General features: G+C 39.8%; 3 protein-coding genes across 3 annotated transcripts in view; all 3 read left to right on the forward strand.

Annotated features, from left to right (window-relative positions):
- The window catches only part of LOC145479668 (uncharacterized), a 252955-nt gene that overhangs the window by 141534 nt on the left and 96421 nt on the right, over positions 1-15000 (forward strand). The gene's annotated exons all lie outside the window — the stretch shown is intronic.
- Positions 3620-8204, forward strand: LOC145479689 (uncharacterized). The gene is made up of 4 exons (XM_081458116.1): positions 3620-4044; positions 4576-4734; positions 5343-6206; positions 6634-8204. The coding sequence occupies exons 1-4, from the start codon at positions 3915-3917 to the stop codon at positions 6711-6713; spliced, it is 1233 nt and encodes a 410-aa protein (XP_081314242.1). The 5' UTR covers positions 3620-3914; the 3' UTR covers positions 6714-8204.
- Positions 8307-15000, forward strand: part of LOC145473943 (uncharacterized) — a 30383-nt gene continuing 23689 nt past the window's right edge. The window contains exon 1 of the mRNA XM_081455092.1: positions 8307-9568. Coding sequence (XP_081311218.1) covers positions 9394-9568 — 175 coding nt within the window. The 5' untranslated portion in view covers positions 8307-9393. The remainder of the gene's footprint in view (positions 9569-15000) is intronic.

Consider the following 15000-nt stretch of genomic DNA (forward strand, 5'->3'; position numbering starts at 1 on the left):
AACTTTGAATCCCTGTGTGGGTTCCATGCATTTTCCCATTTATTCTTGTGCGCAGACCCAAGGGAGTGACACAGCGCTGACCCTGGAAGATTAGATCATCTAGTCCTGATAGCTTATCTCTAACTAGAAAATACGTATGGAGACGTGAGGACTTCTCTCTTCGTGTCAGAACATCCACTGATGATGGTTTCCCTCAGTTGTCGAACAGTGTCATCTTCAACTGTTTCTGCTTGACCGATAAGAAAGGCCATGCTTAACCACTTGATGCTTCTGCATGTCCACAACGAATTGGAAAATGGCGTAGACATGGTAGAGGTTGTCAATCTGTTTGTGGGAGACAACCACCCAGGTGTCTGTGTTTGTCTCTAAGGTAACTCAGACAGAGTAAGATTTCCACGAGCTTACTATTACTTTGACAGGTGAAACATTTGTCCGTTTCAAGATAGGAGAACATTCCAATGGGTTCTCCGAACTTTACTTTTAAAATAGCCTACCGCCACCCCTCCCCTTGTCTCTCAAGGTTTGGTTTGCTAAGGTCATTCAGAATCAGCTTACACCCGCTTTCAGTGTTACGTGCATAGGCGACATCTTTCGACCGTTGTGCTCACATGCCATTTTTGACTTAAGCCCAGGTTACATAGCATGTTAAAAGATGGCAAGTCGAAAGATTTCGCCTATGCACGTAACACTGAAAGCGGGTGTAGTACCTCCTATCAGAGATTATAAAGCGCAAAAATTTGCGCTTGGCTTATAAAGATGTTGAAACTAAATAGAGCCAATTTTTTACAATGTTACCCTGAGAGAAACTTTTTTTTTCCTCTGCCAAGTTTTGTTTGATAGGAGGCGTTTTAGCCTGATTTTTTATGCATTGGATACATATATCACCTAGCTCGATCATTACACACCCTTTACGTTACGCATTGAAGAATAATTTTGACCCTGTTGCTATGGTTTCCGCGTAATGCCGTACACGCAGGTGCTATTTTGTTTCCGGGAAATTAGTTTTCCGTGGAAACCAAAACCAGTACAAGAGCTCTCGTATCACCGTCGCTCTCACCGAAGCGTTCAGTATTGTGTTCTCCGTCGCTCTCACCGAAGCGTTCAGTATTGTGTTCTCCGTCGCTCTCACCGAGGCGTTCAGTACTATATTCGCATCATGCCTTGGTCAGCATCTCAACAAACGAGGCTTGGATACGAGAAACAGTTGCTTGAGCAGTATTTTCGCGGAAACCGTGCGACTTGGATCGATCCTACTGGTAACACCAGAGTTGAAATTAGAGTAACATGCTCCAGTAACAGAGAGTACACCTTGAGGATTTATATTCCAGTCGACTTCCCTAATGCATGCCCTCAAATGGTCGTTTGCAACCCTTCCCATTGCTTGGTGAAACGTAACGGGACCGTGATGAATTTTCCAAACGATGACGACCACACTTGGGGAAGCAAAGATGGCTGCACGCAGATTTGTCATTACAAGCCAGCAGAGTGGACAGATGACAACACGCTATACCAAGTGACCATGAAAGGTTTGATTTGGCTGGAGGCTTACGAGGCTCATCTCCGTACTGGAAATTCTCTCAGTAATTACTTACAACACTACTAGACCCAGAGGACAATCGCAACATTTAAAATTGGATGACAAAGTAGCGAAATGATCTGTGAAACTTTCACCTGGTTGGAACAGTTAGAAATTGCTTGGCATACCGTATAATATTATCATTCTGTAATATCCAGGAAAGCAGTTGTTTAGTTTTATTAGGTTATAAGCTTTGTAAAAGGCTTAGAAAAGTGCGGTTGTATTTCTGTATCACTACTGTTCTATGCACTTTCAGTCCCATGTTAATTAATATGGTACAAAGAATTGAAAGTTCCTGCTTTTCTTGGAAACACCATCTGAGACCCAGTTGATATATCGCATCAAAGTAAACACGAAATAGAGTAAATTTCTTTTATCCCTTTGAAACGTTTACTGAGACTATGTACGATGAATAAAATCCATTAACTGTCTCAAAAAGGCTCGGATTTGCAGAGAAATGGCGAAAAAAAAGGGTGGTATTTCAGACGAAGTAATATTACAATGGCATGCAGGGGAGTGGAGTTGGGGCCGGGGACGCTTTAGTGATCAAATTTAAAATGACTACCGATGGTAAAACGTTAGACATTATTACGGCCAACTCTAGCCCTCGTGTGACGGGAAAGCCCTAACCAAGTATTTTACTTCCCTACAAGACGAAATAGATAGTATCAGAATTGATACATAGCCCACCCACCCCCTCCCCTCTCCCCAACCGGGAAAGTTTCGTCCAAATGAAAGACCTAAATTCAGAAAATAAAAATAAATGTCTGGATCAAACTCGAATATCGTATTGTTGTTTGCGTATCGATAGGTTTTTTACATCCTTCCTAGGTTTTATATCTTTATACAAGAACAACAGTCTGATAAGCAGACTGGGAAACTTCGAGCACGTGTGCTAAATTTTTGTAAATATTAGTCCGAACAGATTGAGAAAAATCAAAAGAATAGGCCACTTTCGATATATTAAAATTCAGCTAGATAATGAGGTTTAGAGGACACAAACAAAATATATGAATAAACATGTCGTTAAATTTCCTTTGTTTTTGTCCCCTAGGCCTTACTGCCAAGCTGAATTTTAATATATCGAAAACAGTATATTGTCACATTTTTTTAGTGTAAATTTCCCAGAAAGATCGCGGCTTCGTTAAGATCAACTTGCGTATGCATCGTTGTCTAAGAAATGCGATGTTCATAAAAAGTGCTTTAGAAAATAGCAGAAGTCAATTTTTCTGTGACAAATAAAATTCATCATTAATATCAGAAAACTGTCACGCCGTAGTCAAAAGCGGAAAGCATTAAGCAATCCATGATTGCATGCGAAGGCATTGGTGTTTCAAGATTTCAATTCATCGCTTTGTATCGGTAGACCAGTATACGTACCTGGAGGAAAGGCCATGTTTGACTGTTGGTGAAAGCATTTCTCGCCCGGATAATTTTATTTTTCAGCTTTTTCTCAATGAAAGTGTTGTGAGTGGAATAACACACCAGCCGCAGTATAGTATACCCTGAATTTCAGTCGTGAGTCATCGCCTCAGTATTTCGTCAATGATTATTTTATCCTGCATCAAAACGCAGAAAGATGAATATTTTAATGTTACATATAAGATTTTTCTTCGGTTCTTCTATGAATGCCGTCGCTCGGGGCAAAAGTTTCTTTCTATAATATAACTAGAGTATCAGGAAGAAAACTTGATTTGACCTGAAAAAAATTCAATTTCTGTTACACAGTTGACCTCCTATTTCACAGGTTAATCTGTTTCACGCAAACTGTTGACCGTAACTATATGTATCCAAGTCTCTTTTAATCCCGATCTTCAAAATAATTAAGCTAACAGCAGAGGAGAGGTCTTTTTACGATGAGGTAATGCAGACGACACATGGTTTCCGAGAATAAGCTTTCGGGGAAGTCCCTAAATTTGCCCTGACATGTGCCGAATATGTGCTGTCACTGTGCTGTGTCTCTGCATAAATAAGTAGGGGTTTCCCAGTCTGAATTCCAAGAATCTACACTTTCTTAAGACACACTTTTCTATTTCTGTCGTGTGTATCGACAGGATCTGACTTAGGTCACGTGCTTTCCGAGAATGAAAGGCCTAAATTTTGCCTTGACGAGAGCTGAATATTTTAAGTGCTAACCAATGACATGTTTCCGCATAACAATTAGGGGGTTCCCCCTTCTGAATTCCGAGAATCGACATTTCAAGGAAACGCTTAGGTTGCATTTCTGTCCTGTGTATCGACAGGATTGAGCTTCAATTTGTGAGTCTTCTCTATATACAGAATAATAAGGCAACCAAAAGTACATTGAATCAAAATCTTTATAAAACGAAATTCGATTATGAAGTGTAGTAAAGCAATCTCCAAGGAGAAACTACGGATCATTGCAGGAGCAGTCGTGTTGGTAATAACTGTTTTGGCTGTGTCTCTTGTCGTCATATTTGAGATTCGTAAATCTCCTGATGAGGAAGGTAGGTACATATATGCAGCAGTGGTAAACATATAACTTAGTAAATACTTAACATTAGACCTCTTGTGTTCGACCAGCATGATCAGTACTGCTCTAAAATTATGAGACAAGCTTACAGACAGTGAGTCAAGAAAAATAAAATGCTTCGCTCAGCATCTTCTGCGGTCATTTATGCGCGGCAGCTTATAGTCATTTTAATCCTGTTTGTGTTTGTAAAACTATCAAATTTGTTCATTTTGATCATTATTTGTTTCACCGTGCGCCGCCGACCGACCGGAGTAGCTCGAAACCTTCGGACATCGAGAAAGTTGCCTGCTTCTTGGATGTAGCATCCGTGCAATCCTGGAATCTGGCAGGGCACAGAAGATGCAACGCCGAGCTGTATATAAAAAGCTTCTTTTTTATCCAGCCACTGCATGAATTAACAGAGCATTAGAATAAGTTTCGGGGGTACTAAAGTGTCAGTGAAGGCAGTTTCTTGAAACCTTAAATTTGTTTATCTTTGATATTAATATTTCATCTTCCAAAACAGATGAAAAGGACAAAAGAATTTTGGGCACACTGACTTTTGACTGTACGCAGAAGCCCCTTTGTGATGCCAACGCTATCTGTACAGCTGACCTAAGAGATGAGAAACGTCACATTTGTGTTTGTAACAATGGCTTTATAGGCAATGGCTCTGTTTGCCGAGGTATGAGAGTGTTTTAGACCCATTATGTAGTTTATTAATAGGCCTCTTATCTATTCAGTTCGACTGTGTTACTCTAACGCAAGGCCAGGCTTTGAAATTTGTTTTATATGACAAAGTTGAAAAAAATCGATTCAGGCAAGATAACGATGATCACATCACAAATTGCTTAAAGATTCCTTGCTAGCAGTTATCAGGCCAGCCTGTAATTGATCACATTCAGAAGAGTTAGACAAGTAATCTCACTCGTGCTATTTTTAGACATCACGTTACTTGGATTGTTGTTGTGGGAAAAATCAGTGTCATATGATTGGCTATTTCTAAACTCTTCTGGGATTGCAGAAGTCAAAAGTGATCTTACCTCTAATGGGAAGAAGATCTATATAGGAGATTCTTCCTTGCCCCTCATCTTTTCTTTCTTTTTATTTCTTATACACAAAACAACACTTACAAGTACAACATTCGCTATATACTAGTTGTGTGCATACATTATTTGCAATAATTTTTTTTTCCATTATCCTCGCTTGTCACATTACATTAGCAAACCAAAATGATACGTAAGTGAAGTTTTGTCTAACCATGGCTATTATGTATGTCATCACTTTCTACAGACATTAATGAGTGCTTATCCCAAGACCTTCATTCGTGCCCTTCTACTGCCAAATGTGAGAACACCATTGGTTCCTACCAGTGCAGTTGTCTCCCAGGATTCCATGGGGATGGCAAGTCTTGTCAGGATATTGATGAGTGCAAGGCTAATATGCATAATTGCAGTGTTCGTGCACTTTGCAACAACACTATTGGCTCTTATGCCTGCAAATGTCTTCCTGGCTTTAAAGGAAATGGATGGTCTTGTCAGGATATTGACGAGTGCAAAACTAATATGCATAATTGCAGTGTTCATGCACTCTGCAACAACACTATTGGCTCTTATACCTGTAAATGTCTACCTGGCTTTAAAGGAAATGGATGGTCTTGTCAGGATATTGACGAGTGCAAGGCTAATATGCACAACTGCAGTGTTCATGCACTCTGCAATAATTCTATTGGCTCTTATACTTGTAGTTGTCTTCCTGGCTTCAAAGGAAATGGCTGGTCTTGCCACGACATTAATGAATGCGAGGATGGGACTCACAAGTGCCACAGACACGCCGCATGTACAAACACCGGAGGCTCTCATGAATGCAGCTGCATTTCTGGGTTTCGTGGAGATGGTCAAGTTTGTCGAGATGTCGACGAATGTCTGGATGGATCACATGACTGCAGTTTGCATGCGACTTGTATGAACACTGTGGGTTCTTATTCATGTTCATGCAAAGACGGTTTCTATGGTAATGGACGTCTATGCACTGACGTTGATGAGTGCAGCGAAAGAATTCATCTTTGCGACGCTCATGCCAGCTGTGTTAACGAGCCTGGTTCTTACAGCTGCTTTTGCAGAAAAGGATACACTGGAAATGGACGACATTGTATAGGTAAGTACAGGATCGGCAATTGAAGCTTCATTGACTTCTTGATCACAGTTTTCCTCTTGCGTGATTCATGCCAAACAAATATGTCCCCTGCGTGTAGCGCCTGGGCCAAGGCTCTAATACCTGCAGCTGTGATTCAAGTTTTCAAGGTGATGGGATGTCAAGTAGTGATTTAGTGTGTCCACGACTGTCATCGGCAAGCGGTGTGCTATACTTGGAGATCATATCACTGTTCTTGTTTGAAACGATGAGACGGAAATGGCACAATTTACATTGCCTGATATCTAAATTATGATAATGCGTACAAATGGCCCAAGTTCCACGACACAAATAGCAAATAATGACTAACCAGGTTTGAAGAATAGAACATTGTAGTTTGTTTTTCTCAAGGTTTCTCATAATAATTATCTGGGTTTTTTTTCTTTTGCAGCTTCCTCTGCCAGAAACAACCGAGTGCCTCAAGTTTTTCTTCTTATTATTATCGCTTTTATGTTAGGTATCTGTATGTAAAAACTTCGAAAAGACTATAGATGTCCCATACATTATTATGTAAACTGGAGCTGTCATGGATTCACCCAGCAATGACGACCACACTTGGCAAAGCAAAGATGGCTACTCGCAAATTTGCCATTACAAGCCAGCAGAGTGACCCATCACTTTATACCAAGTGGCCAAGTGGCCAAGTGGCCATTTGATTTGGCTTTTGTGGAACATCTCCGCACTGGAAATTTCCCCAGTAATTACCTGCGACCCCGGAAACAATTTTAATAAGTAATATGGAGTAGTCATGCTAGCGAAAAGATATTGTAGGTTTATCCGTGTGATGAATCGAGTGAGATACTTATGCTTTTCTCAGACACACCATCCGAAAGGAACCCAACCGATAGATTTTTGAAGGGAACTATTGTCAACTATAGCTACCAGAATTCGAACGCTGGTTTTGTAAAGAACTGTGCAAATTTGATTGGTTTTTCTTCATCAATGTCTTACTACAACTTTTTGCGATAAATAAAATTCATTGATTTCAGAATGCTGTCTCGTGATGTCAAAGCGTAAAGTGCAAAGCAATCATGATTATTGCGTAGATGGGATAGTGGTTAACAGTTCGTAACCTTGCATTTCGTCGACTGCTGACACTATCGGATAATACTGTAACGCCGAGTATTGAACTTTCCCGGGTGAAAGGCCATGTTTGACTGCAGGCAGAATCATTCATTGCCTGAATGATTTCATTTTTCATTTTTCTCAATAAAAATATTCTAAGTGGATGTCGGGGTAGGGCGGATTGGGTTGCTAGTCACCCCCTTTCGGAGAAGCAGAAAATTTTAAAAAAAATGAAAAATGACTGTGAATACTATGGCAGAAATAAAGGCAAACACTCTGGGCAGGTAACTCATTATAATTACAAGTGATTTTTTTTCTGGCTAAAACAGTGTTAAAAGTACGTTATTCTCGACTAACAGTAACACAACTGAGTAAGAGTAAAGATAGCCCGCATGTATGCCTCATTGATTCTGCAACCCCAGGATCCTCCTCCGGTTAAATATAACATCCAGTTGCAGTATAGCCTGAATTCCAGTCGTGGGTCATCGCCTCAGTAACTCCTTAAGGCTAGGCACAATAATCTAGCCCTGTATAATTTTTCCGCTGCGTCGAAACTCATTTCATATCAGTTTATATCATATCATGAACAATTGACTGTTTATTCAGGTTCAAAACAACCTGAACGGAGAAAGTCTGGAGCACAACCTGTTCATCAATGGCTGGCAATTCTTTTGAAAGGATTAAGATCAGCCTGACTAACCTCGTTTCTGAATTTTTATTCAAAGAAATTGTAGTCTCAAACGAGCTCTGTTGGTGAGTTGGTGAGGCTAATTTAAGGTTACTTCAAACCTTCGCGGGGCTATATTGGTCGATTTTTTTTAGTCAAGAAAATTAACGTCCGCGAAGCACAAGTTTGCACACTGTGAACGCTGGGGTTCTGTTATTTCATTGGCTCGCGGCTTTCAAGTTGACATATTCCTCTGTGAAGGCGTGATAAGTTTATAAATCTTTAGAAGGCGAAAACTCGCACTCGTTTTTCGAGAGAATCCCTTTCTCTTTAAATGAATTAATATGGTATGCAGATTTGATGGTTTTCCATGAAATTTGGTCAGAACATTCACTGATAGATATGGAACAAAAGCATGTCAGCGAATTCCTTTATTTTAAATACTTTCCTCGTGGCGACCTTTAACGTAACAGGTTACGCGAATTTTTCGATAGTCGAACTTGACAGATGACCAATAGAAATAACAGAAAATGCTGACACGTGTTTGGAGATTGAGGCTTCGGGATTAACACTGCACAGTTATTTTGCATGAACGATCGCATTTGATACCCGAATAACTCGCTGGAACGTCAGTCGGTAATTTGGAGTTGACGGCTTCTGCCGCCTCTGGAAAGCAAAATCCAAAACAAAACATAACTTTATCGAATTCTACATTTTATTACCTTTCTGTTGATATATAGTTTGTGGGGGTTACCTTGAAAACAGCGCGCGTACGAATTTTTTTCTGGAGGACTCTCGCGAAGGTTTGAAGTAATCTTAAATTCATACGAACGAGTTTAAAAATGGCAGCCATAATGTTATTTAATAATACTTCATTTTTGGTTTATATAAGCTGTTGCTCTGGGCAAAAGTTCCGCTTTATAATCTAATTAAGGTATCAAAGAGAAAATATAACCTGAACGAAATTTACACAATTACACAGTTTAGCTCATATTTTACGTGTAAATCTGTCTCACGCAGACTGTGGCACCTAACTATAATTAAACCTCAATTTATAGATATTGCAAGTCTGTCTCTTAATGTAGCTTTAGCTATCCCGATCTTACAAAACATTCAATTTTTTCATTTACTAAATCAACCTGGATAGAAGGGTCTTTTCCCTGGCTAGTCAAATACAGTAAACAACACACTTCACAATAACGATGACGTAATGCGGAGGTCACATGATTTCCGAGAAAAATCTTGCCCTGACAGGAGCCGAATATGTGTAGTGGTAGCCAATAAGATGTCTCTGCATAATATAATTAGGGGTTCCCTGTTCAAACATTTCTAAGAAACGCTTACATTGCATTTCTGTCGTTATATATCGCCAGGATTGAACTTCATGTGTAGGTATATGCCTAAGCAACGAAAAGGGCAATGTCACAGTCCAAAATGAAATTCGATATAGCAAAGATCAAAGAAACAGTCAGGCTCATGTGCAGGAAAGTCACCTCCAAAAAGATACTGGTGGTAGTACTTTCCTTGTTTCTAGCTGGTTGTTTAATAGTGTCTCTTGTCCTCACAGTTGGCAATAAATCTCCTGACAAGAAAGGTAAGCAGCCACTTAACATTAGCTTGTGTGTGGGCTACAAGATCAGTACTGTTATCATATTGATATATAAGCTTATATACGAACGGAAAGTCGAGAAAAATAAAATGCTTTGCTCAGCATCTTCCGCAGACATTAATGCGCAACCAGTTTAATCTACTTGATATTAAAGATACCTGCCTGTGTGTGTAAAAGCATTGCATTTTTTGATGGTGGTATTTTATTTGCGTTACTGCGCGCCGTCCGCTGAAGCGAATAAAACAAGATCTGTTAGATCTTATAACCGCGCTTTTAAATTTAACTGTTTTCTTAGCACTACCGTCGGAACGCAGTGCACATTCCAAAGCAGTTATTGATGATTCTTTTCTTACTGTAGACATCACATCACTTGATCAACACAAATTGTATTATTGCACCATCAGTGGTAGCCGTTGACAAATCTCCGATGACGTAATGGTCTTAATCTTTGTAAAACTTTCTTCGGGATATGTATGGGCATGAACGATATAAATGACACGATAATAACACTATTAACAACAGCTTTCTTTCTTAAAAGTCATGATTAAATTTAATTGGTGTTTTCCACGAGTAAAGGGCTAGTAAAGTAGTCACACAAGTCATATAATTTAATAATAAAACTCTATCCCGACCGATGTATCGATTTTGGTCACTCCAGTGACCACAGATTGAAACGTGACAGAAAATTGGCGTTACTTTCGATGATCTCATCATTAGCCAATTACAGGCCATTTTTCAGCTCTTTTCGTCATATCCCCCCCTCGGGAGAATTTTGTCAAGCTAGCTAATTTAGTATGCAAGCCACCGTAATGGCCGTCACCGTCGACGAAATGTTTATTTGCTCAAAATTGGGGCAAAATCTTTCGGAGATGGAAGTCAGGACATTTGTAAGGATACAGAAAGTAATTTGGGACCGGTTGCTGGCTTCTAAGGCTGTATTTATCCAGAAGTAAGCTGTATTTTCGTTTTCGTGCCGAAAGCCATGCGATGAAATATTATCGGTTTGTTCTGCTGTCTTGTTCTGTTTTTCTCTTGGTCTTTTTTGTAGCCCGCCGAGGCCAGTCTTTCGTCTAAATGAGTTGAAAAAAGTTCGAAAAAGATGTTCCCATTCAAGTTTAAGCTCTCAGGCGATAATTCTGGAGTTTTTTGGCCGAAACGTCGGCTTTGTTATGTTGGTGTTTTTCGGTTGCTATGGGCGACCGTTGCTTCCTTTGTTAGGTCAAGTCTGGGGAGTGAGGTCACAAAAAAATTCTAATTAATTCTGGTTTTGTTCGATTTCGCTGAAATTTTAACACGATAAAGCTGGATTGTTAAGGAATAGATTTACCGTCTGGCGATGTGTGGTAGCTATTAACGCTGAAGTGTTATATCGCTTCGAAGTCAGGGTTTTGAAGAGATTTTTTTGCAACATGTGGGTTCGGCGTGATTTTGTAATCTGAGGTTTCGGTTGACCCCGAAGGAAAAAATATCCGGAAAAGGTCATTTCATCGACGATTCAAAGGATTATAAATATGTAGATGTTCCGAGCTAAATTTCTGGTGAAAAAATATAATTTTTGACGAGCGTTGGGTTTCTAATTTTTTCCCGCGAAAGATGAGATTTATTAATGTTTCAACAGCTTTTGGCGAGTAAACATCACAGGTTGCGTGACTCTAAATTTGGCCGAGTGGAAGCTTGGGTCTGCTCGCACAGAAGTCGAACAAGAAGATCTGTTAGATCTTATAACCGCGCTTTTAAAATTTAACTGTTTGCTTAGCACTACCCATGGCGTAGAATGCCTATTGTTCTCGGGACATTTACTTACAGTTCGAAAAAGTGTATAGGTATGTCATGACGCTTATTAATATTCATCGATGCTCCGAACGAGCTGTTTTCATTGGTTGCTATGAATGCGCGACAATACTCATTACCTCATGATGAGGCGGTAAACTAAACAATGAACTCTCCGCCTATTGTTTCTTTCTTTGTTTCAATGAACTCAACGTGCTTTTGTTATTTAAATATCGAAACAACTCACCGCACGCGTGTGTTTTTTGTTCGTTTCGCAAAAGTCAAACATCCACGCATTAACTCATTTTCGCGTAATGGATTTGCACTTGCTTTAAGGAGGTTTCGTTGTGTGGAATTTGTAACACTGGAATCAAAGCTCACTTCATTTATCTTCATTGTGTCTGCGCGAGCAAGACAATTGTGTCGTAAATAAAACAATTCTTTCACTCTGTGCAGTTTGCGCGCGGAAGCGAAAACGAGCTATAAACAAACTATTTGTTCCGTCTTAGGATGCTTTTTAACTTTCGCGTATCCAGAACAGCCGGTGAGTGAATTTAAATAATGGTTGCCAAATGCATGAATGCTTAAAACGCGCGGGCAAAAAAAGGGGTCTGACCACTGATCAAATCGCAGCGATCAGTATCATGGTTGAAACGATGTCCCGTCTCTGCGCGTTTAAACTGAATTACAAGCATATGCCAGTCTTGATAAGAGAGATCGCGAAGTGTTTTGGTTTTTCCTTGCAAAGATTGTATAAGTTAATGTATTCACGATTGTCGTTAACGGTTGGCTGGAAAAATATCTTTTGTCAAATACTTGGTATCCAAGAGGCAAGATGCTTCGTTGGAGCAAGTCGAAGACTGTTTGGGGACGCCCGTGAACTTGTCGCCAGTTATATAATACTTCGCCGTTAAGTTGAAGATAATACATCGGACTGTTTACGTCAACAAATGGAGGTACCATATGAAGGAGTAACGGATTGATCGGGTTTTCGAAGAGCCCTGAAACGAGCTCCCGATCACTGACGTTTTCCATGTTTATATTCATTGCGCGATCTGGTCGGCTATTCGAATAAGTCAGCCGGAACAGTAACCTCAGTTTTAAAATTCGCGGCAATTGTGAACCATTTTACACACGAGTGGCTTTTTTGAATGGGTTTTGTTTTAGTCTTGGTTACCATTGTTATTCGGTCGTAGGCTTGAAACAATAGCCCACTTGCTCGAGACGCGCCATTTTCAAACACAACTACAACTAGCAGTTTTCAAACCGGAAAGAACAGTGGTTCCCGTTGACCGACTTTTAATCTTCAAACATATTTTGGTAGAAAAAAGATAAATTTTTCATTTGCCGTTCGTGGGTTGGCGAAAATCAGTAGAACTTTTTAGAAATGTCGTTTTGAAAACAGCCTCCATACAAAAAAAGGCCAATTTTGCTGTATTTTCAAGTGCAAAAGAACAGTCCTTACACTTGTTTAATTTAGCCTTTAAATGTAGATATAGCATTCTTCTTCAAAAAGCCGCGCGTGTGTTGGTAGATTTATACTTCTTGAAACCAGAAAAGCAAGTTTAATCAACGCTACTGAGCCAATTTTAGCCCTTTCTTCTCTTATTGTGAGCGCTCTCGCATTCAAATTTGCCGCTTCGCTGATAATGAATATTTAATGATGTCCATGCATTCTGCCCCATGGTCGGAACGCAGTGCACATTCCAAAGCAGTTATTGATGATTCTTTTCTTACTGTAGACATCACATCACTTGATCAACACAAATTGTATTATTGCACCATCAGTGGTAGCCGTTGACAAATCTCCGATGACGTAATGGTCTTAATCTTTGTAAAACTTTCTTCGGGATATGTATGGGCATGAACGATATAAATGACACGATAATAACACTATTAACAACAGCTTTCTTTCTTAAAAGTCATGATTAAATTTAATTGGTGTTTTCCACGAGTAAAGGGCTAGTAAAGTAGTCACACAAGTCATATAATTTAATAATAAAACTCTATCCCGACCGATGTATCGATTTTGGTCACTCCAGTGACCACAGATTGAAACGTGACAGAAAATTGGCGTTACTTTCGATGATCTCATCATTAGCCAATTATAGGCCATCTTTCAGCTCTATTCGTCATATCCCCCCCTCGGGAGAATTTTGTCAAGTTAGCTAATTTAGTATGCAAGCCACCGTAATGGCCGTCACCGTCGACGAAATGTTTATTTGCTCAAAATTGGGGCAAAATCTTTCGGAGATGGAAGTCAGGACATTTGTAAGGACACAGAAAGTAATTTGGGACCGGTTGCTGGCTTCTAAGGCTGAATTTATCCAGAAGTAAGCTGTATTTTCGTTTTCGTGCCGAAAGCCGTGCGATGAAATGTTATCGGCTTGTTCTGCTGTTTTGTTCTGTTTTTCTCTTGGTCTTTGTTGTAGCCCGCCGAGGCCAGTCTTTCGTCTAAATGAGTTGAAAAAAGTTCGAAAAAGATGTTCCCATTCAAGTTTAAGCTCTCAGGCGATAATTCTGGAGATTTTTGGCCGAAACTCTCGGCTTTGTTATGTTGGTGTTTTTCGGTTGCTATGGGCGACCGTTGCTTCCTTTGTTAGGTCAAGTCTGGGGAGTGAGGTCACAAAAAAATTCTAATTAATTCTGGTTTTGTTCGATTTCGCTGAAATTTTAACACGATAAAGCTGGATTGTTAAGGAATAGATTTACCGTCTGGCGATGTGTGGTAGCTATTAACGCTGAAGTGTTATATCGCTTCGAAGCCAGGGTTTTGAAGAGATTTTTTTGCAACATGTGGGTTCGGCGTGATTTTGTAATCGGAGGTTTTTGTTGACCCCGAAGGAAAAAATATCCGGAAAAGGTCATTTCATCGACGATTCAAAGGAATATAAATATGTATATGTTCCGAGCTAAATTTCTGCTGAAAAAATATAATTTTTGACGAACGCTGGGTTTTTAATTTTTTTCCCGCGAAAGTCAGTATCGGAGATGAGATTTATTAATGTTTCAACAGCTTTTGGCGAGTAAACATCACAGGTTGCGTGACTAAAAATTTGGCCGAGGGGAAGCTTGGGTCTGGTCGCAGACAAAACTGCGAAAAACAAGAAGATCTGTTAGATCTTATAACCGCGCTTTTAAAATTTAACTGTTTCTTTAGCACTACCGTCGGAACGCAGTGCACATTCCAAAGCAGTCATTGATGATTCTTTTCTTACTGTAGACATCACATCACTTGATCAACACAAACTGTATTATTGCACCATCAGTGGTAGCCGTTGACAAATCTCCGATGACGTAATGGTCTTAATCTAGAACTTTCTTCGGGATATGTATGGGCATTAACGATATGAACGACACAATAATAACACTGTTAACAACAGCTTTCTTTCTTAAAAGTCATGATTAAATTTGATTGGTGTTTTCCACGAGTAAAGGGCTAGCAAAGTAGCCACACAAGTCATATAAAAAAAACCCTATCCCGACCGATGTATCGATTTTGGTCACTTCAGTGACCACAGATTGAAAACGTGACAGAAAATTGGCGTTACTTTTGATTCTCACCAAATTTGTCGTATCCCCCCTCGGGAGAATTTTGTCAAGTTAGCTAATTTAGTATGCAAGCCACCGTAATGGCCGTCACCGTC

The sequence above is a fragment of the Orbicella franksi genome, chromosome 2 (assembly GCF_964199315.1).
Source record: "Orbicella franksi chromosome 2, jaOrbFran1.1, whole genome shotgun sequence".
Taxonomy (NCBI): Eukaryota; Metazoa; Cnidaria; class Anthozoa; order Scleractinia; family Merulinidae; genus Orbicella; species Orbicella franksi.